The sequence below is a fragment of the Poecilia mexicana genome, unplaced genomic scaffold (genome assembly GCF_051168715.1).
Source record: "Poecilia mexicana isolate PSO_F unplaced genomic scaffold, ASM5116871v1 scaffold_17, whole genome shotgun sequence".
Lineage (NCBI taxonomy): Eukaryota > Metazoa > Chordata > Actinopteri > Cyprinodontiformes > Poeciliidae > Poecilia > Poecilia mexicana.
The window spans coordinates 14,401,172-14,423,674 of record NW_028263386.1 but is presented as its reverse complement, the minus strand read 5'-3'; the positions used below and the strand labels follow the sequence as shown (position 1 = coordinate 14,423,674).

The 22,503-nt window shown below is 38.1% G+C and overlaps 1 protein-coding gene across 1 annotated transcript in view; it reads right to left on the bottom strand.

Annotated features, from left to right (window-relative positions):
* cdh2 (cadherin 2, type 1, N-cadherin (neuronal)) overlaps positions 1–22,503 on the bottom strand; it is a 78,032-nt gene that overhangs the window by 15,983 nt on the left and 39,546 nt on the right. The window contains exons 3-11 of the mRNA XM_014989009.2: positions 14,593–14,801; positions 10,348–10,515; positions 7,565–7,720; positions 6,111–6,255; positions 5,670–5,842; positions 4,503–4,640; positions 3,871–4,056; positions 2,595–2,848; positions 501–643 (exon numbers count right to left, since the gene is read on the bottom strand). Coding sequence (XP_014844495.2) covers positions 501–643; positions 2,595–2,848; positions 3,871–4,056; positions 4,503–4,640; positions 5,670–5,842; positions 6,111–6,255; positions 7,565–7,720; positions 10,348–10,515; positions 14,593–14,801 — 1,572 coding nt within the window. The remainder of the gene's footprint in view (positions 1–500; positions 644–2,594; positions 2,849–3,870; positions 4,057–4,502; positions 4,641–5,669; positions 5,843–6,110; positions 6,256–7,564; positions 7,721–10,347; positions 10,516–14,592; positions 14,802–22,503) is intronic.

The window sequence follows — 22,503 nt, the reverse complement described above, 5'->3', positions numbered from 1 at the left end:
TTAAGCCTATTGGCCTAAGCTATGCCCCATAGAACAGGGTAAACCTGAACAGAGGTAAATCCTGCCAGTGCAAATAGAAGGTGAAAACATCCACATGGTGGATGATTCTGGGGATTGCTAACATATTAACCTCCAGCTAAAGCGGTCAGTGCTGCTGATACGCCAAGTGCCACGTTCATGATAGTGCTTCAAGCTTGGAGAACATCTTTGGGGCTTGTAAACAAGGCAGCTGCTCCAGGTGAAAAGCATTACAAAAAGCAGTCAAAGGAATGCTGGGTGGAAGACTGACCCTTGAGAGCTGGGCTACATTAGACATCCACTGGGCTTCTGTCTGAAAAAAGGAGGCATTAGCTTCCCTTGAACACACTGGCAGTAATGGCCTTAAAAAAAGGTGCTTGTGTAACAGTCTGAGTAAAACATCCAGACCATAAAACCTGTGCATCACATAAGCTCAACAAGGTATTTTTGGCAACTGCAGAAGCACTTGAATGCTTACATACCGTTGTCTGTGGCCAGGAATGTTGCGTTGTATAAACTGTTCTTCACATAGGGCGACTCTCTGTCCAAAATGGCAATTGTTGAAATCCGACCAGTGCCGGGGTCAATCCTCAGCCAGTTGGCCAGATCTGAGAGCTTGGAATATCTGAAGCAAGAACAGGAAAATACACAGATGTTTCATTTCAGTTTAGCCATCAGCTCTCATCTCTTAGTGTTGTAGAGATGCAGGTTGCACAATTTCTCTTGTAGAATGTTAAAACAGTTCAAATGTTTTTCTTAAGCAAAATACTTCAGACATATTTTGCATCAAGTCTTCCAGCAACTTGCAGCACCCAAACAAAACAAGCTTTTTTCTCATTGCAAGAAAAACTTAATTTCCGGTGGACTACTTTTAAGCTGAAAAAAGAAAAAGAAAAACTTGAGGTGAGAAGTTATAAACAATTGCAAAAAAAGAAAAGGCTTATTGAAGAACAAGACAAGCTGGCTGTCCAGTGTCCTTTTAACCAGAATCACAAAAAAATTTAAACACAAAATACTAAACACTGTTACTGACACATATTTCGATTATGGTGTTCTAGCCTATAGTAAGGAATATATATATATATATATATATATATATATATATATATAATATGACCAATACTATAACATTTGCAAGCAAAGAGTAAAACATGACATCCGGTGCCAAGAACACAAATCTACTATTTTTTTTTTCTTTTCCAAATTACAACTTATCAAATATATAGATCTAGTACTATTTTAAACCATACAGTGATCTTCAAAGCAAGAAACAATATTTTTCCCCGAGCGATGTTCAAAATTATTTAAAAATAGATACGGTAGGTATGAAATGAGAGGGAAATGCAATTTAAAGCATATGCACATCAATTTGGGGAATGACTTTGTGGAATGACTTAGACAAAGAAACTAAGCAAAGTAAACATATTGCACAAATCAAAAATATACATTAGGAGTAAATAAATGTTGGGCAGAAAATCGGATGATATGAAAAGCATTTTATGTACTCTACAATAGCTGAAAATGTATTTCCTATTTTTTTTCTATTTTTTACTTAAAAAATTAAAAATGTCAATTTATTTTAATCATATAAACTAACTTTGCTTCAGAAGACCATATGAAGGCACACATATGGTCTGCTTCCTACATAAACAGACTTTTTTTTTTTTTTTTTTTTTTACAAATCATTATTCTTTGCTATCACAAAAATAAAGTGGTCTTAACACTGCATCTCATTTTAAAATTGGGACAAAAATCATTAAATACATGATATAACAACTTTGTGCAGATTTCAACCAATTTCACTGTAACAACATTAGAAAATGATGTCAGCTCAATGTCAAGCTCGCTCAGAGCCGACACATTACACAGTGACACATGAAGCCATATTTCTAATGGAGAAATTATTAAATCATTTCAGTACATCCAACCATGCTTTAAAAAAAAAAAAACTTGACTAATTGAATTAAGAGTTTTAACTGAGAAAGAGAATTGTAATCAATCTAAAAAAATATATGCAATATGTAATAAGCTTGTTTTCCACCAATGAACTTCCAGCTCTACATCAATTAAAGGCTGAGACTTTAATTTAACTCAACTGCTTAGCATAAAAAAAGCTTAGAAAAAGACAGAACTTTAATTGCACAGCAGATTTTATAAGAAAAAAAATAGGATTCCAACATAAGCCAGAAAAGGCCCAATATTAATTCCATTTTAATTGCATAACTGATTAATGCTTAGTACAGAACAAAAGAGTAGTTGTATTTTTTAAGGTTGAATTAGGAGAAAGAACTAGATTTACTTTCTAAAGCCTCCTTTTCTCAGAAGAAAATATTAATTTATCATAAATGGTGCAAAGTTGGTTAAAGCAGAGACAGCATTTAAGTCAATTTAGCTCCTGAATTATACCGAAGCCCAAACACAAGAACAGTTTGAGAAACCCTGTTAATAATATAATGGGTAGTCTTAAGCATTTAAAGCTGATTTTTATTTATTTATTTTTTTGGAATTCAACGTCTGTGGAGGCTTTTAATGACATTTTAACAGTGCAGGCTTTATTTTATCCGCATACTGCCTACCTAATGGTTTGCTGCATGTATCGATCTGGATCTTGTGCAGTGAACATGGTCAGCGTCGACTCGGGCAACATTCCCTCTTCCAGCCTGATCAGCTTGGGGTTGGGATCAAAGTAAGGACTCTCATTGACATCCGTTACTCTGATGGAGACGGTGGCAGTGGACTGCTTGGGAGGGTGAATGCCTCTGGCCAGGGAAACCTCATTTCTCGCTTCCACTGTCAGCACATACATTCTGCTGATTTCATAGTCAATGGGCTGGAAAACAGTGAGGAGGAGAATAAAGACTTGGACTTTAGAGAAAAGTTATCACATTAGAGTTGCGTTTGTGTGATATGAAGTACAGAGGGGGACCTACAAAAGAACATTTTCATCAAGCCTGAAAAATATTAGGACAGCCAAGAAATGTGAAAACAGATGCTATATCCTGTTATAATTAGTTCAAAGAAACAAAGCTGATACGAGTTCAACCATGTCAGCTTGATACGTGACCCGACCTTCAAAGTGCTTTACATGATGCATGTTTAAGGCTTTAAAACTGTAACGTTTTAATTCTTTCTTTGCCTTGAAATTGCCACTTAGAGCTGACTGAAACATTTAAATGAAAAACAAGGATAAACCATTAAGAGCTGGATTTTATGTATTTACAGGTAAGTCCAAAACTAATCATACCCTTATAGAGATCAGATTTACACAAAATATATATATATTTTAATTATACCAGCATGTTTCTTCCAATTGCACAATGTTTTGGAGGGACCTAGCCGAAGTTTTGACTTGAATCTTATGGGGAATCTGTAGAGGGAGCTATACATTAGGGTATTGGCAAGGAGATATTTTGACAACAAAGATACGGAACCTATTTCTAAACAGAAATCCTCAAAATACCAGTGGAAACATGCAAAAAGGTGATTAGCAGTATAATCTCTGACGTTACGTTCCTATAACGTCAGAGATTTCTCCACCGATTATGAATAATTTGACATGACATGCGTAAAACACTTTTTTTTTTTCTCAATTTATATTCATATTTTTACAATTCAAGCATGTCTTAATGTCCAACCATAAGACATAACTTCTGGGTTCAATTAAATTCATTTTAAATTAAAACCTGTCAGGGGTAGGGACACTTTTAGCATTAACTGCAAATCCCTCCACATATGTAAAACACGCGCATGAAAAGATGCTTTACTGCAATTATTTAACCATCAACATTCTTGCAGCAAAATATTCAGTGCATCGATAGGCTGAAAGGGTAGAAATATGAAGATGTCGCTCACCTTAACAACTGTTACCAGACCCTCATTAGTAGTTGGATCGGTGGGCACCGAGAACCTGCCAGTGGGGTCGCCCCCGGTGATTTTATACACCGCATTCCAGGCAGGTGTGTTGGGCTGGTCCTTGTCAGTCACTGTCAGGTTGGCCACTATAACATTCACGGCATTCTCGGGCACCTCCCCAAAAAACTGCATGAATAAACCATAAATGTAAAGGAGAGAGAGAGCTGTTAGCGATACTATGCTGTGCCCTGGCTCACGAAGTACAGCAGGACCAATCAAGGGTAAACAGACATCTAAGGTAACTTATCATCCGGTCACGGTGTTCTCATTCCCTGTGCTTCCCTGATAGCATAACAGCAGCATTACAAATTTCTGTGATTTGCGAGCCCGGTAAGTGCCTCTTTCACTGAGGCAGACATCCCCGTAGTTGTACGTGTCAACATTTGGAGTAGGATATAACACTTTACACATGGCTGGCGACTTGCGTATGTGTATGGTTGCAGAAGTGCAAGGCAAGCAAAACCAGGTAAGTGAGCAGAACTGACGGCTGAGTGCATTCACCCAACGCTCGGATGAAACGGGGGACCTTAAGTCTATTCTAGTGGAATCTCAGATAAGAGCTTGTTTCTTACCGTCTCAGCAGTAAACTCTGGCGGATTGTCATTGATGTCAGTGACTCTGATGACAGCAGTGGCTGTGTTGGACAGGCCATACATGGGGTTACCCTCCATGTCAGTTGCCTGGATGATCAAAGTATACTGAGGCACTTTCTAGAAAAGCAGGAAAAGGAGAAATAAGGAGATAATTGGACAGTTGGCACAAAACGATTTCAAATTAAACTGTATTTATAACTTTACAAAGACATAATTTCCATATTACTGCACTATGTTTTATTCTACCTCACAACTATCCTTAATAAGATAGTACTAGCAATGTACATTCGCACCGTGTTAAATTATTTCTACAAAGATGAAGCAAATGTGACTCGTCCAACATCTTAATTATGATGATAAATGACAAGTTTTTCGCACGAATTTGACTTCATCCTCTGGGGCTAATGAGCGTTTGTGTGCGTGCGCGTGAGACGCACAATGAACAGTACCGTAAAGGGGACAAATGACTCTCTTCACATTAAAAACCACTCAGGTGATGGACCAGTTGCTAGGTAATGAGAGCCAGGCAAATTACTTTCATGGTGGCGACTTGCGGACATAAAACGGTGGCCCCAGGGTGGGAGTGATTGAGAAGCCACCTCAGCCAGATTGCCCTCACAAGGCTGCGGCTACCAAGCTCCAGCTGTATACATCATTTTATTTATTTTCCTCAAACAGGCGTGCAATTCCAATTTATAGAGAGAGCAGCAACCTTTGCAACAGGGGTAATGGAGAGAATAAAATGCAAGAATAAAATGTTTTTCTGGGAAGAGAAAAAAATAGATACAAGTAAAACAAGATAGGTGGATAGAAAAACTGTTAGTTGCTTAGTGATGCATAGTGCCTCCTTGTAAGAGTAATAAGTGTGAAACAGCCAAGCCAACTTCTACTTCTCATTTCGGTGGTAATAAGCAAAATTTGCTGTGGCTCATTAGTTCCTAGGCAGTTTGAATATTAACAGCTAAACTCTAACAGCTTGTTTAAAAATGCAGCCCTTTCATGCAGACATATGCACACGTTTCAGTGATAAAGAGCGAGAAGCAATTGGAGAAAATACTATCCATGATCACTGTGAGCAATATAAAAGATATGGATTTTATCATTAAATGATTTAGCAAAAAAAAAAAAAAAGAAAAAGTTAAATACCTCTCTGTCCAGGCCTGCGGCCACTGTAATGATGCCTCCAGTTTTATTGTTGATGGTGAACATATTTGAAGACGGACTCTCTGGATTCTGAGACAAGATCTTGTATCGAAGCATGCCATTTGCTGTTTTGGGGTCGTCTTTGTCGATAGATGTCACAGTCATAACAAATGTTCCTTTGAGACAGAAAAAAAAAAAAAAAAAAAATTATATATATATATATATATATATATACACACACACACACACACACATATATACATATATATATATTTTTTTTTTTTTCCCATGTGACCTTCTAATGTATTAATTGTCAAAAAAATCCCAGTGTTCATCTTTCAAACTTTAAAGTACCAAATGAATAATAGCTGCTCTGATAATACTACAGCAACATTAGAGCTGGAGGCACATGCATGGAGGGGGGAAGATGTGCAAAAGCCTCACCTGGTTTGGAGCCCTCTGGAACCGTTCCATTCCAGATTTGGTGAGTGAACTCTGGTCGGTTGTCATTCATGTCAATTACGTTGATCACAATATCTATGGGGTTTTCCACCTGGTTGCCATTCAGGTCTACTGCATGAGCTCTCAGCTGAAGGAGAATAAAAAAAAAACACAAAAAAAACATATGGATTGTAGAATAGTTTAAACAAGCATTTTCCAGGTGTAAATCTACTGATTGGGAGAAAACAAAAACAAACAAAAAAAAAACTACATTATATATTGCTAAACAAAAACAATACAAGTATTTGAATCTTAACACGCAAATCCTGTTGTGTTGTAATCTCTTATTTAGGTGTCACCTGCTGTGTTCTTCACACCCAACCTTTTTAAAACCTACACAATTTTACTGTGCACAGCTTGCAAAGTTGTAATTCAGGATGTGCAGATTAACGTAATATTGTTGATAAAACAGGTTTTCCCAAACAATTCCTTTCAGAACAATTTACAGTAAAAAAGACTGAATTAGGTGCTGCAGCTCCCATTCTGTCATGTGACCCATTTTGTGTGCAGCATTCATATATCCTGGTTTCCACTTGGAGAGCAGTGGAAACACTAACATTTCACAGCAATGTGTCGTATTTAAGCTCAAGAGATTTTAAACCTTTAAATTTTACATCCACACGAATTACAAAGTATAATCTAAATACAACTGCTTGAGCTGTGTAAGCCCCTCGGATTTTTTACCTTGCCATATGACTTAAGCCATAAATGTAGTTGTCATTTTAAGTTGCTGTTTTTAGATTTTGGCAATTAAATACAGAGTTATTACACCTACATGTATCCATCTTTAATGTCTTGAAGGTAATCTGTAACAGGTTTTGGCCGACCATGAAAACCCCTGTAGTATAAAGCCAAACCTCACTAAATTATACACTTTCTCATAAGCTAGTCGTGAATAATGTAATGAAAAACATGAAAATTCAATACACCAGTTTACTGCAAGATGGATGAACATGCCAGCAACTATAGATCACAACCAAGACTCATGTCCACCACTTTGTCCTGAAGGGCAATTTTTGAACATTCTGACAACATGGAAAAAAAAAATCCCAATAAAAAAAAAAAGCAGCTTGGGAATTACAGGTCATGTTCAAGTATCTGACTAACGTTTCTTTTTTCCCCCCACTTCAAAATCCTTCAAATTCTCAGACGGATAAGAAAGATTTTCCTGAGAGAATCTGGTTTTTATTGAGTCTGAGGAGATTGTTTAGGCTACACATGACCCTTGAGCACATGCCAACTGGCTGGAATGTACAGCATGCTAAGGAGAGAGAGCAAGAAAGACAAAGAAAGAGAGCTCACATTTCTCTTGATAAAGCAGTCTGCAAAAAAACATTGGTAAATCACATTGAAAGTCTCCAAGATGCTTTTTTTTTTTATTGCCTTGTCTTACTTACATGAAAGCTAGGGATGTGTTCTCGATCAAGTGGCTTGTTGACAGATAGCTCTCCAGAAATGGGATCGATGGTAAAGATTCCAGTTGGGGGCTGGTCAGCACCTGGACCCGTCACACTGTATCTTAGGGACCGGTTTTTATCATGATCTGAGCGAATCTGTTGGCACAAGGACACAGTTTGAGATTCATTACTTGAGAACCATTCGACATGCATTCAAACTCTTCAACATACTGTTGTGACATTTTACATTTCCAAATTACAAACTTTTCCAATCTCAGTTTCTTTAATTACATTCTTGACGTTTCAGAGCAGCTCAACTTTCAACTGACACGTTTAACACATTTTGTTCTTTTTAAAAGCAAACAAAAACAAAAAAAAAATAATTAAAACTAACATAGTATCCCACACCAAATACTTTTAAAGCATAGTTTAAGCACTTTTTCACTAGACCACCTCAAACCGGTTCGGTCCCGGTCCGCCCCGGTCAGGTTCATTTTCCATTAGCAAATCCTGCCTGGCTGTTCTTGGATTTTCAGCATCGAAACGATATGATTGACAGCTGACCACATTTACTGATTGGCTCGTGTTTTACGTCACTGAAAACTGCAAACAGCATTTAGAGTTTAGCTGTGAACCGGGGCCATGCCGTCTGCCAACAGAGAGCTGATCAGCACGGAGGAGTAATTATGAGTTTAATAAGGAGCAGCAGCAGGAACGCATGTGGTAAGTTTTGTAGCAGAATGACCATGATGTAGCAGCGCTGCTAATAGCACTTTGCTTCGAAGAACGGACAGTAATGAAGGAGAGAGAAACGGTGCAGCAGTGGGTAGCTTTTCCACCAACAACGTGAAACACTGGAACTACATAATATTAGCTTGTGATGTTAATTTTATTTTTCATTTGGATTTTAAAAAAAATTCAGTTCTGGTGACTGGTTTACATCTTTTGACTGGATTGCGTAGATCCAAAATGTTGCACATTTAAAAAAAAAATAAAAAATAAGTACGAGAATGTGATTGTATTTATATGTGTAGCAAAATAATCTGCTGTCTTTATCATTATGCTTGAGCCAGTGATAAATTTCTAAGACAAAATGAAGTATCTGGTTTTATTCGAGTTCATCAGAACCACAACCTCGAGGTTCTCAACTGCTGACGCTGCTACTGCTCATGTCCCGCCCACAATAATGAGGAACAGACATTATAATGGAAAAGCTCGCTACCTGGGGTGAAACTAAAAAGCACACCAACCAGTTAGTGCACAACGTGCCAGTGGAAAAGCGCCTTTTGCCAACAACCTTTAGGGTAACAACTGTTTTAGCGATTTGTTTGTTTGAACCAGACCCATTTTAAAATCCCAGGTTCGTCCTTATTCACCCCACGCTGAATAGCATAAAGCACAATAAAAACCTTGAGAAATAGTATTCATCTGTTTTTTTTTTTTGTTTTTGTTTTTTGTGTGTGAATGAATTTTGCCAGCGAATAAAAAAATACATTAAAATGGGTCAAATAGTTGTGATGTAGCAAATCTAGATGAACCATGGTATTTCAATATAAATCAAAATCAGCTGCATTTATTGAGCATCAACAAATTGTGTCAAGTTTGAAAAAAAAGAAGAAAAAAAAATTACTCTAAAGCTGAGATATGTTTGTACACTTTTTTTCTCGCCCCCAGTCTTACTCAGACCTGGAAACTGATAAGTACAGAATTATCTGGGACGCATTAGAACCCTTGTTAACATTGCATTAAATCCCAAATAAAATCCCTTTTAGAGAAATAGTTTCCATACTAGGTCAGTTTAAAGCTAATTGCTGTTTGAGAACAAACATGCATGAACTGGAGAGTTCTTCCAATAACGGACTGCTGAATCCTAGGTGCACAAGAGAGCGTTACTGGAGATCCTTGTTCCCAGCAGCTGTTGGACTAACAAAAATATAGTTCACCGCTCCCAAAAAAAAAAAAACTGAAGTGTTTGCATCCCTGCTGGTATTTGCACATTTTTATTTTTCAAATGGATACTGTAAATAGTCTTTTTTTTAATGCACAAATACACATTTAAAAAAGCAATTGTATTTTTTTTTTTTACAATTATTCTACACAGCTGTCACTTTGCTGTTCTTCCATCAGACAATTCCCACTTTGGGACAATAAAAGAAATTCATATTTTTTATTTCTCTAATGAGTTCCTACATAGTATTGAAGTTCTGTCATAATTGGACTTTCTACCCTGTTTTCCATGTAAGCTGAGACCTTGTGTGCCTCTTGAGCCAAGCTGAGCAAACCCTTTCCTCCTGCTGTTATCAGCAACTCCAGCCCAGAAACCTCCTTCACATACAGCCGGATTAAAAATAAAAACTTACATATGGCAATCTCAGGATTTTTGCACTGTGTACAAAGTACACTGCTAGAAAAAGGACTCCACTCCTAAGCTGTCAGAGTTGTTTGTGCAACAGCTAACAGAGGACTGAATGGTTGATAAGAAATTCGGCTGAACCTGTCCTTGAGATGTGGAAAAGAGGACTTCAGGATCACAACAGTCAGCCAACAATAATTATCATTTTGAGCTCTTCAGATTATAAATGCTTCTAAATAATGCAATACTTCACCAGTGCAGACTCCTCTGTGCACGAAAAGATGATACAATCAAAAAGATGACAAACTTCAGAAAGTTTGTCATCTTTCTTTGCAGGAGTCTATGCAACCTGCAAAGTTGACTTATCAAAAAATTACAGCTGAGAGACTGGCGTCTGTGTGCATGCATCTGGTCGAGTCAAATACATTACCCGGACAAGCTCCTGCGGGAATGGGCCTCTGGAGTTCTCAGGAACATTGATTGGAGGGATGACCCAGTCTCTCTTTATGCGTTTCAGAGTGCTGTCCGCATTTTGTGGTGGAAAAACTATTTCCTCGAAATTTTTGGACATGACTGGAGGGACAGCGAGTTCCTGGACCTGTCAAAAGGAAATGATTTAGTGATCATACATATGCAGTGGAGTGTGAGTACAGACATTTTAAACAGCCAGGAGGAATAGCTATGAGGCTGGGAGTGCCGATCTGTGGGTTGTGGCAACAGACAAAAATAGTTCAACAACATTTTCACAGCTGACCAAGGAATTACTAAAGACTTTGGTAATCCAGTGACTAATGCCACTTCTAATACCAATATGACATTTGTGGTCTGATAAAACATTATAAGATATACACATTCATGTTCCAATCACAACGAACAGTAATTTTTACGCTTTAGATCTGAGCAAAAGCTGGCGAAAGAAAATTAATGGAACAAGGAATCAGTTGGAAAATGGAATAGGTTTTCAGGTTTTCAACTCAACTTTCCACATACAAACTCACACATCCTGTACTCCTTTTGAAGAGCAGTGAACACACCTTTCAGTGTTATTAGAGAAAGTCAACCACTTTCACAATCAGTGAGGCGTTTAAATAAAGTTAGAAGCAGAACAAAAAGTAAGAAGTTGATTAAGGACATTACTTTGTAGAGGACTCTACAAAGTAAAGCATCTTGGCAACAAACAGGCTTGTTTTAAGAGTTATTTGGTAGTTATTAATCCTCATTTAATCAAACAAGACCATCTGTTCTGGTTTTCTTTGAAGTCTTAAATTCAAAACAGCACATATGTGAGGGTATGCATTGAAATTGCTTCTGTAGCCTCACACTGGACTGTTTTAAATGGCAGATCTCTTCTTATGTGCTGATAAAACACACCCACACAGATATACCAGCTTCCATAATGGATCTGCCATCCTCCCTCAGCAGTAATGAAAAAGATTTGAAACAAAGGAGGGTGGTACCTGAAAGCCAGACACTATGCACGCACATAGCTCAAATTGCCTATGCTGCTCCAGGGACTAAGACTGCCAGAACAACAACAACAACAAAAAAGTTTTAATACCCTTGAATTGAATAAGATGGGACAGAAAACAAAAACAACAAAGTGAATGTATAAAGTCTGAAAAAGAACACCATCTATTAACATTAAAAAACAAAGTCAATACATAAAGTCTGAAAAACAACATCATATCCATTAACATTGACAAACTGTCGCTCCCTCTGAGCAACCTTCCTCTGCATCGTCTTAATATCTGAACACTGACAGCTTGTTAGGTAGTCAAGTATTCCAAACTCCAACGAAGCGCCTTGTGCAAACACGGAAATTAATTACCACTTTTTCACCTTATAACATGAGTCACGTCCCACACTCCCCCTCCTCTAACATCTGGGGAGATGTCACAGAGCTTCCACTAATCATGTTTGAAATCCGATTATGCCGCTTTCACACACTGAAAACGCAGAGAAGGCAAGCGGACAGATAGCGAAGGAGCATGCCTCCGAAATATCTATTACCCTATTAAAATGGCTGCAAGTGAGACCAGTAATTATTTGGAACTTGCATCTGGAATGATGAATGGCGTGGAGGATGTGTTCGGCCCAACGCACAACAGATCCATCTCTGGCGCACTGGAGGTCTGCACCCATCCACACTTAGCCCGCATTCTCCATCTTCAGATTAAAAGTCTACTTCAGACTCCCAGAGAGTGTTGGGCTGAGTGATGGCCTGAATGTTTGTGAGTGTGTAGGAAGGATTATGTGTGTGTGTGTGTGTGCGTGTGTCTATTTGCCCTTTAAGAAAAGGGAGGAAAAAAAAAAAATCTGTCTTCCATTTCCTAACCCAGCCTGTTTTCTCAGAGTGTGGTAGAACTAAAGTTTAAATAGCGATGAGATAGAGGGCAAGGAGGTATGCACTCATATTAATGAGGATATTGTTTGGTTGCCATTGATTAAAATGTTTCCCAAGGCTGGCAACATTAATTGCGTTATTAAAAAAAAAAAATGCAATTGCCGATATGATTAAAAGATGTGATGATTTATGACAATAATAAGAGTTTGGAGGTGTGTGGGGTGGTTATTGAGGAGAGTAACTTCTTATAACCTCAAAAATGGAAGAGAGGGAAAAGTTAGACCCCAATTTCATTATTAATCAGGGTATATTCAAAGATACAGACTACCACAAAGTCAGTTACCACATGCAACAACAGTGGTATTTTAAATGGTAGGCAAAATTCAGAACTTGTCTCTGGCATAAAACAGTCAAATGTAGAGACGGGACTAGATATAAATCAGAAATGGTCAAATTTCCCTTAATTGGTCCCAGTTGGAGTCTGGTGGGTAAAATAATGAAACATCAGAATTTCCTTTTCATTTAATGTGTTAAAAACTACGAACTCTGAAAAATTCACCAGCTAAAAGCTCATACCACCATGCCTTTTATGAGTTAGATGAATTCAGATAGAACATTTGAAATTATCTTAGAGTTCCGTAATTTCAAGTTTCACTCAAAGCTACATACAACCTCTATTAAAAGAAGATGGAGCTTATTTTCCTTTTTGCAGTCATTAGACAAAAAAGTGCATATACAAATCCAAACTGTCTGAAATTGATATCAGCAGATTCAGACTTCAAAGAAAACCAGAAATTTGCATCAGCCAGAGATAGCTTGACTGAGGCAGAAATTCACATGACACTTACCAATAGGAATGCATAAACTAAATCCTTTTCATAACTAATGGGATAAAATCCCAACCTGAACCAGTTTCATTTTTCGTCAAGCAGAGTTGTGTCTACAGCACTAAAACAAACCATCAGTGTTGTTTTTACTTTCACATCAATGTAAAATTGGCACCCATTTTTGGAGATGATTTTATTACAGTTCAAACAGACATTTCTATAAGCAGCCTGACTTATAGAAATGTGTATAAGTTGTTCCTTTAAGCACAACTTTTGATGTGCTTTAAGGAAAAGTACATTGAAAGTTTTAAAAGAAAGCAAGATTGTTAGGACACCACATGGCCAATAATTTAGAACCCTAATTAGAGGTGTACTGATTTATTGTCCAGATGATTTATTGGCGCAGATTTTCTTAATTTTGGGAGATCAGTGAGCAACTGATAGTTACATGTGAAGCAGATATTAACCCCGGATCTTATCTACTTCAATAAAGGTTTAAAAATCAGCCACTGTCCTCTTCTGTTCTCCCCTTACAAACTGACAGACCTGCCCGCTAGGTTGTGTCTGCAATTAACAATAATTAATTAATAATTAATCAATAATTAATCACCGTTACCAACTCTGCGACTTTATTGCTATATTTGGCAACCAAAAGAAATTGGCATCAGCCAAAATCTGAATTGGCAGGTCAGGCTTTTTAAAAGATTGGTGATCGGCGATCGGCCAGAAAACTGTAATCGGTGCAGTCCAAAATCTTACAGCAATAATTACTTACTTATGCAACTTAATGCCATCTCTTTCCTTAGAAGGAGTACGAATACAGCAACACACAAATGAAAACATTATGGCTGTACTTTTATGTCTATCATTGCTTCTATGAGCAGCAGAGATTGTTAAATAGGCATATTCAGATATCCACCATCTTTAAAGAGAGGTTAAATGTCTGGAACGGAGCCGGCCTTTAGCTGCAGCTTTCTTTCCAAGCTTCAGCGCAGACAGACATGACATGTGCTGGGCTTTTTTTTTTTTTTTTTTTTTTTGTCAAACTCCACTCATCCTCTGCCAAATACAATGCTGACATGCGGAACACATGGTCACAGAAACTAACAGATGAGCTGCTTTCTCCAGCTCACACAGATGCTTCCCATATTGCGCTGCTTAAAAAGAGGCGTGCCCTCCTCGGGAATACAAAGCTGTGACCTCAGAGTTAAACTTTACTTAAAGCTATTCTGCATCTGATCTTACCCTTCACTGACCATGCTGATATAACATTTGTGCTTCTGGTAAATTGACACATTCAGTTCTAATTAAGCAAGCATCCATCCTGTCTCGTGGAACACCTGCTGCAATTCAGGGAAGCAGTCATCTGTGAATGTACAGGAGGCGTAAAATGCATTATTTATTTGCTGTAAGAGCAGGAATCATCGTTTTGCATTTCCAGAGCATTAATATCAGGCACGGAAAACAAGTGACAGAGCATTACAGACAAGCTAAGATTATTCACCTGTGTGGGAGGCATCATTTTGACTTGTGTCACCCATTGCTGCTGAGTGGTGGTGTCTACAGCCTTGATCAGCAAGGGCGAAGCAGGGGCTGGAGTGCGCTGAAGAGTCCTTGCAGCGTAAACTACTCCGTTGTCCTCTATCCGAAAGTCAGATGGATTGCTGCATTCAAACCGCACCAGACCACCTCTGCCACAGCTGACAAACTTCACTGCAAGAGAAAGCAGCACAAGGATTTTGGTTTAAAATTAGACAAACAGAGGGAGAAGCTGGGAATATAGACAAAAGGACTGAAAGAGAGTCAGTGAGACAGAAAGCCCACAAAGGTTTTCTGATTCTTCTCCTTGCTTATACATTATTCACTTCAAGCTGTTGCCCAAAGGTACAGATCCAAACGGGTGAAGTGGAAGAAAAACAGAGGAGAACAAAGTTAAGGTAAAACAGGGAGTGTGCTGTTTAAGGTCTATTAAATGTATACAAACTCCCCCTCAAAACAGTATATTTAAAACATGATGTGGACAACGCTAAATGCCTTGTAGTCTTAAGCTTTGTAAAAAAAATAAAGTTTGAATATTTTAACATATGAAATGCTGGAAAGGTTTCAGTTTTTTTTTTTTTTTTGCTTCAGGAAAGGCCATCGCATGCTAGTTTTATCCCCTGTGACATACAGGGACGACTACGATCCTCGACTCTTCGAGATACAAGATTGGAGTTTGATGTTTATTTCATAAAGAGCACACAGAAATCTAAAACTTGGGGAGCACACATCCAGTCACAGAAGACAGGTGGCTCACGGGGGGCTCGTGTCCCACAGGTGCCACGGTAACAGGGGTACATTGTTGTTTCATGTTACGACTGAGTGACAGTGCAACACATGCCGTGTACATACACACACACAGCATCCAACACACACAAACACCTCAGCAGCAAAGAGCTTCATTTACATGTACGGAAATGTTTTGTTGTGTTGCTTAGAAAGATTATAACATGACCATATATCATTTATATCAAGACTACACTGAAACTGTCATGAATTATTAAACAGATATGAAACTACTTAACAAAACAAAAAAAAAAAAGAAAAGAAAAAAACAAAAAAAAGCGGTGAATGTGGGCGAATCATCTTCTTGGGGCCAATACCTTCGGGACCCAGTGATGTCTACAGAGTATCATCTGCGCTTTGAGAGCGTAAAGTTTCTCTGAGCTCCAGGAAAAGATGCAGCTGACCAGTTTGGGGTCGGAAGAAAACCACAAGTACACCACATCCTGGAAGTATTACATTTTTCAGTGATGTGGGCAACCTTAAAGTCTTTGCTGAATAACAACCTGCAGGTTACACAAAACTGCCATTCAGCCAAAACATTGCCTTACTGCACACAGAATAAACTTAATAAAGCTAAACTTTCGACAATAGAAATGCAGGGTGGCAGCGTTTTTATTTTAGACTTTAATACCGGCCGTCTCCTTTCTGCCCATTTCAGTTCAATTACCCTTGACCAATTAGCTTTTTTTTTCCCTCCCCCCTTTGAACTCGGCAATGCTGACATCAGTTAAATGACTCTCTTTCTGATGGTTTGGCTTTTAAACCAGGTGCCTGTAAGCTCAAAGCCCTCAGGCAATCACCAGCCATCTCAAGTCAGCAGCAGATACTCAGACGGAGGTAGAATACAGAGTAAGGGACTGTCAAAATAACTCAATGCAGCAGAAGGCTGTCAGAAAATTTAGGAAACTTCACAATTCTCAAAGTGGGCAGAGTCTTAGACAATTTTGACTGGATCCTTAAGAGCTTACTGCAAAAAAAAAAAAAAAGAAAAAAAAAAGTGAGGCTGGCAATTATATAACATTAACATCCCCAAAAAATAACGAGACACATTGAAATCAAATAGTTACAAATGGCATTAATACTGACTTTTTTTTGTTAAAAATTGAACTGCCTGCTTGGATTTTAATTGATTCATTTTTTAATACAAGAAAATACAGAACAGAATATAACTTGTTTGTTCTAGCCTACTTGCTTTGACTGGTAATTAATTCTTTATAAGAGAAGCAAAGAAAAAAAAATCACTTTTGTGACAGCAGTTTTTTCTAAAACAAAACACAAAACAAACAAGAAATCCGCATAGATAGCATTCTAAAAAGGGTATTCATCCATCTTCCAATGGAAATAAGGATAATTAAACTCAAAGATTTCCAACACCCCATGTTCCTTCACCACCACCTTCCACTGAGGAGTGTTGCTGTTACTGCAAACAGGACTATTTTAAGTACTGTGCATTAACTGATTGCAAAATTAAACTCTTTAGGTGTTCCGGCTTACGAGACATGGGCCAAATTAGCTGATTTCAGTCATCAGTCAATATCACAATACATTTCTATAAGGAGAAATATCAATTTTAATTTTCTGTTGCCATGGTGATCAAAAGCTAAATATTTAAACGACAACATATGTCCATCGGTCTTAAATAGGTCAACCAAAAGAAATGGCCTCATTCTGTTCTTGTAGTTTTAACTAGATTTTGACAGTGTGTTCAGTTTACTTGCTTTGAAGAGGCTGCTCTATAGCCAATGTTAACGGTAAAAGCTACAATGATAATGTATAGGAATGTTCCACGTGCAATTATTCGTTCCTTGGGCTCTGGTGGCTTAAAAAGCCACATAAATGCCAAATGAATGATTCAACTGCAGGTTATCCATCTCCAGATGAATAGGCTCCCTAAGGTAAAGTGTGAGAAGAGATCTTGGTTGCCACACCCTGTTACACATGTCACCATGGGCAGGACGATAAAGGCTCGATTTGGGCAGAAATGCCGATGCAGCACAGAGAAGAGCTGGGGGTTGGGTGTAGGGAAAAAAAAAAAAGAAAAAAAAAGAGGGAGTAAGAGGGGGAAACGGGCACGTCAGCAGAAAGGACTGTCCAACTAATGCCCTGAACCAGAGCCCAAAATTACCTCCAACTCAATGATCCCATTCACAGCTTGGACGCACCCCCCTCCAAAGCCCTCCCTTTGCTGGACAACACAAAAACCCCCTGTAACCTCTCCATGGTCCAAGAGTGCCTCTCTATTGTCCGCACATCACGTGATAACGCTAACTCAGACAGACACAAATAGTTTGCAGAGAAAAGGAGAGGGCAAGACATTTAATTTGGGGCACAGAATGTGAACTCTTCGGCTCCACAGAGGCAAAGAAAATGTTCCAGAATCTCATCTTTAATTCCTGCCTGCCAACTGCACTCGCTGGAAGCCAGCATACTCAACTTCCACTAATGTGCCGTTAATGCGACAAGACTGAAACCTCTCGTGTGAGATCATCGCAGTATGCCATCATTTCATCTGAGAAGTGAGGTCACTGACAGTTGAGAAATACCCAGCCTAGGTGTTTCATCAGCAGCTGCAGATATACGTGTACCAGTGCAAATACTCCGGTGTCAATCTCCTGACCTAACCCTAGCAAATCGCTCTACACTCCTGGACCGAATGCATAATTCACAAATGAATTTGACCAGGGTTAGTAGAGTCGGTCTGAACCTGGCAGTGATACAACGGAATATGAAGCAAAGGCTCACACTGAATGACATCTAAGCCAGCACCACTGTTAATTCAATCCTGTTGAGCCCCAATGGAGCTTGCTCTGTGCTATCTCAATTCAAACTGCTGTGATATGAAATTCTAAGCTGCTCCTAAACTGGGGAGAACACAGCAAATTAAGGTCAGCATTCTCCAGCTATGCACAGACTTTTAGTGCAAACCACAAAAAAAATATCCCCAACAGCATATTCTGTAATCGGCCAATTATTGCTTGAACTGCTAAAAGCACAATGTGCTAATGGAACACAAAGCAAGATTGCTGCTTGCTATGCGTAATTGCTCATGCATATGTTCTTTTTTAGCATGGTGTTTTTTTTTTTAGGCTATCATTATGAAAGCATATTTTAGGGCTGGTAAATAAGACCACTGTGCAACATAATTTTTCCTATTCCTCTTAATTAGAGATGTTTTTCTAAAAGCGCTTCAAGTATGCTTTGTTTGTAAGATCATTCCATCAGAAAAATACTGGAGTGACATTTGATTGAATACAAGTCATAATATAAGCCTCTCTTATGAAAGACTCTGGTATGAAAAGCTATGATGAAGGTATGGTCGCGTTTTCCATAAATAACATTCTTCAGAGCCAGTAAACAGTTTGTAGTCCAAGCTTTACTATGAGAATGATGATGGTTAATTTTGCCAGTCTAAACACTTGAAGGCAGGGCCTTTCATGTGCATGCATTCATAAAATGACATTCAATATGCAGGGGGATTTGCATGAAAAAAAAAAAAAGAAATCTGTTCTTTGTGCAATGCTGCTACCAATTAAGATAGCTGAAGAAGAATAGCAGTGCTTACAAAATATAACGAGCACCCAGCTCATTTCTCTAGCTTGATTGTAGTGACCAATCCTCAAGCACGTCGTTTCCCTCTTATTGCTGAAAGATCAACTGGTGAATTCTGGAAAGGCTTTCAGAAACATATTGGTACTGTACTGCTTTATCACCAAACACACATGATTATCCAAACCGGGGAGAATAAGGCCATAAATAAGAAATGTATGTTTTATACCAAATACAGATTTTTTATACTTTAAGGGTACAACAAACTGGCTCTGAGGATAAACAAAGATTCCTAATTTGCTTGACTGATACGTTTTTTTTTCAAATGACATCTAAAAATGTACACAATTTTTCTCTGGGTTAAAATCGTCTAATTTTAATAAATGCCTTTTTTTTTCACCCTCAAATTGTTCCTTAGATTTGCTACACATCTTTACTAGGCCATCCTAAATGCTAGAAAAGCTATTTGACCACTATAATCTTCCCATACATGTAGTTTCCAAGTACATTTCATTCCCGCTCGCTTAACAGAAAATGTGTTTTTGTTTTGTTGTTTTTCTTTTTTTTTTTTTAATAAGCAGCATTTGTCATTTGAAAATTAGCAGCCTCTTTGGGTTTATAGTGTATATAAACATCAGAGGAAACATTTAAGGGCTTTGTTGAGTAAACAAAATGATTCTGTGTTTTCCATCACGCTGACAGTCGGGCATTGTGTGGATTAACATGCCACTGGAGCCAAAAACAGATAAGGTTAAGCAACATCCTTCTGCAGTTATCAGTGCATAGCTACCAGGAATTTGTTCTGCAGGTTATTGAGATCAGCGACTTGATAGAGAGGCTTTAGAGAAGCATAATGATCACAATGCCAAGATGTCAACCGCTTAGCAACTATGATAGTCATTTTTACTTCTTTAAGTCATGCATTCATGTGCGCATACATATTTATACCGTTACTTCACTGCACTAACTGGGCAAAACTATTATACAGCATACGAGTTTAGAATAGCCTTAATACAGTAATACACAGCATAATCAAAATTCACATGGTTCTATTTTATCTCCACAATCTTTTATGCTTTTTTTAACATTCCAACCTTCTTTATTCCTTCAACCAAAAATACTTCTAGTTTTTAAATTTGAATTTGTCAGCGTAAAATGGACGGTATAAACAATATTAATATGAGAGGTCAATGGCCAGAGAAGATTTAGGATTAAAAACTAGAACTTCTTAGGTATAATAAATGCATACATTATAAATTGTTTCTGAATTTCAAGAGTAGTATCTGTAGACCAGTGTTCACGGTCACACCCACGGTGGGATTCAGGAAGATGAGGGCTCCTGGTCTAGTGCTTGTTAAAGTCAACATTTTTAAACAGTTGAACTCAAGACACAAATATATGTCATACAAAAAAAAAAAAAAAAAAAATCCTGCAAACTGTAAACTGTGCACTTCCATATTAATCAGGACCTTCGTTCATTTATATTTCTAGCATCGGTCACAGACATCTCCACTGAAGTAATCACTGTCAGTCTTTCGGTGTAACGCTCATGTTCTTTTTCTTTTGCCATGGCTGACCGTTTTTACTCTCTGTGTGGAGAGGAGAGCCAAGTAGACCCAAACGTCCCCTAATTAAGTAACGACCGGTAGGTGCTGTAAAGCTTTTCCCGTTCTGAAATATCAGCAAGTTCTGGGAAATTCCACGTTTCATTGTGGACTCCATTGAGTCACGATGCTCCATCGTGCATTTTGTTTAAATTGCACCATTCCATCTGCGTTGTCTGCATCATGGAAATCATAGTGTCCTATATACAGTCTTTAGTAAGTTAAATGGGTCATTCATGCAACTAGCATCACAAACAGTTTCAGGAAGTATGTTATCTGCTGGGTGGGATAAGACTAAGAACTAAAGCAAAAATTCTTGACCCGGATTTGAACTCTGGCTCGGATCAGCAGTGCAAAAGGGCCGTTAGTTTCCAACTAGTAAGTCACAACTCTAGGCCAATAAAACTAAAAATGTAGTCGTCAGCCAATATGTGGCTACATCTCTATTTTTCCAAAACACTTAAAACGTACGTCGAACAGTCTTAACAGAGTAAAAACACATGTTTACTGTTCTGTTAGTTTAGATGCCTTAAACAATTTCCTTACACTCATCTAAATTACATTATTTCAATCAACATTGAAGATTTAATTTTCTGAATTAAATCTTTATCCAAGACGTATCCACACATTTTCTTATTCAAACAAAAATACGACACAAAATGTAATGTTAACCATTTCAGGTCAGCATTATGTGATGCTTAATCTCAGGAACAAATAAAAATGGACTCCACAGGAGCTTATATAGAATAAATAAAACATTGTAAGGCCCGTAAAACCTCGAGGCTCTGGCCAAAGTCCAACAGAGGTGATAATGCTAATTTTAGAAAATGCTCCTGTGCTGTGTACATCCATCACTGCAGTGCCATGGGGTTGTCGCGGTGCCATCTCAGGCATTTTCAGCAGGACAAAAAGTTAAACCTCATTCCTGAAGTCCTGAGGGGAGGAATATGCAACCATAAATCACTCACTTTCCTCTAACAAAAACTTAGAACTGTTTAAATAAGAGGAAAAGCCTTTACTTTCAAATTATTCAGATTCTTAAAATAATCTGCAAGAGCACAGGCCGTTCCATTTTGATAGGGTGACGTGTGGAATACATTAAAATAAATGCTATGCCTAAATTAGATGACAAAGTAGGTGTTACATTACTTGATCTTTTATTTGGAGGTTAATACTAAAAGGGCTAAAGACAAGTCTTCAAGGAAACCAGCCAGCTGGTTTATTAGCTTGTCACCATGAGCCCCCATGCCTGTGGTTTCAAGCTGAGCTGATGTTTTCAGAGGAGGCTGATCATGAGGGCCAGGCTCTAAAAGTGCCTCAATGCAACCTGTAATGTCACATTATTGGGCTCTTTTGATCTCCAAAGCATAGACTCAAAGCTATTTAGTGCCTCCCCTTGATCATTTGTGTCAAAATACCATCACCAAAATCAAAGAGGCAGAAAAACATTCGGTGACCAGGGATGAGATAACCTCTACTGGCATTTTCACCGTGTCTTGCAAGACTTTTTAATGGCAGTAAGAAGATGTTTTTCAGACGCCGAGTTGTTATGGAGTGGAAATGTAGGGATGGGCTGCATGTTTGTGCTTAGAACTGTACCAATTATTGTTTCTTAGAAAGCAAAAACACAATAAGTGAATGATGCTGCATTTACTGCTTGCAAAGTGTGTATATTATATATATATATATATATATATATATATATATATATATATATATATATATATATATATACACACACACACACACACACTTTAAAAAACACAAGAAAAGTAAGCGTGTGATTAGAATGTGGTGGGTTGCAAGACAGATGTGTGTGCAAAAGCATTACAGGGTTTAGCTGAAGCTTGGAACATATTGTATCAATCAAATCCTGACCACTAACATATTGGCTGTGCATGCAGCAAAGAATTAACAAATGGCCTCATTTTGGGATTAGG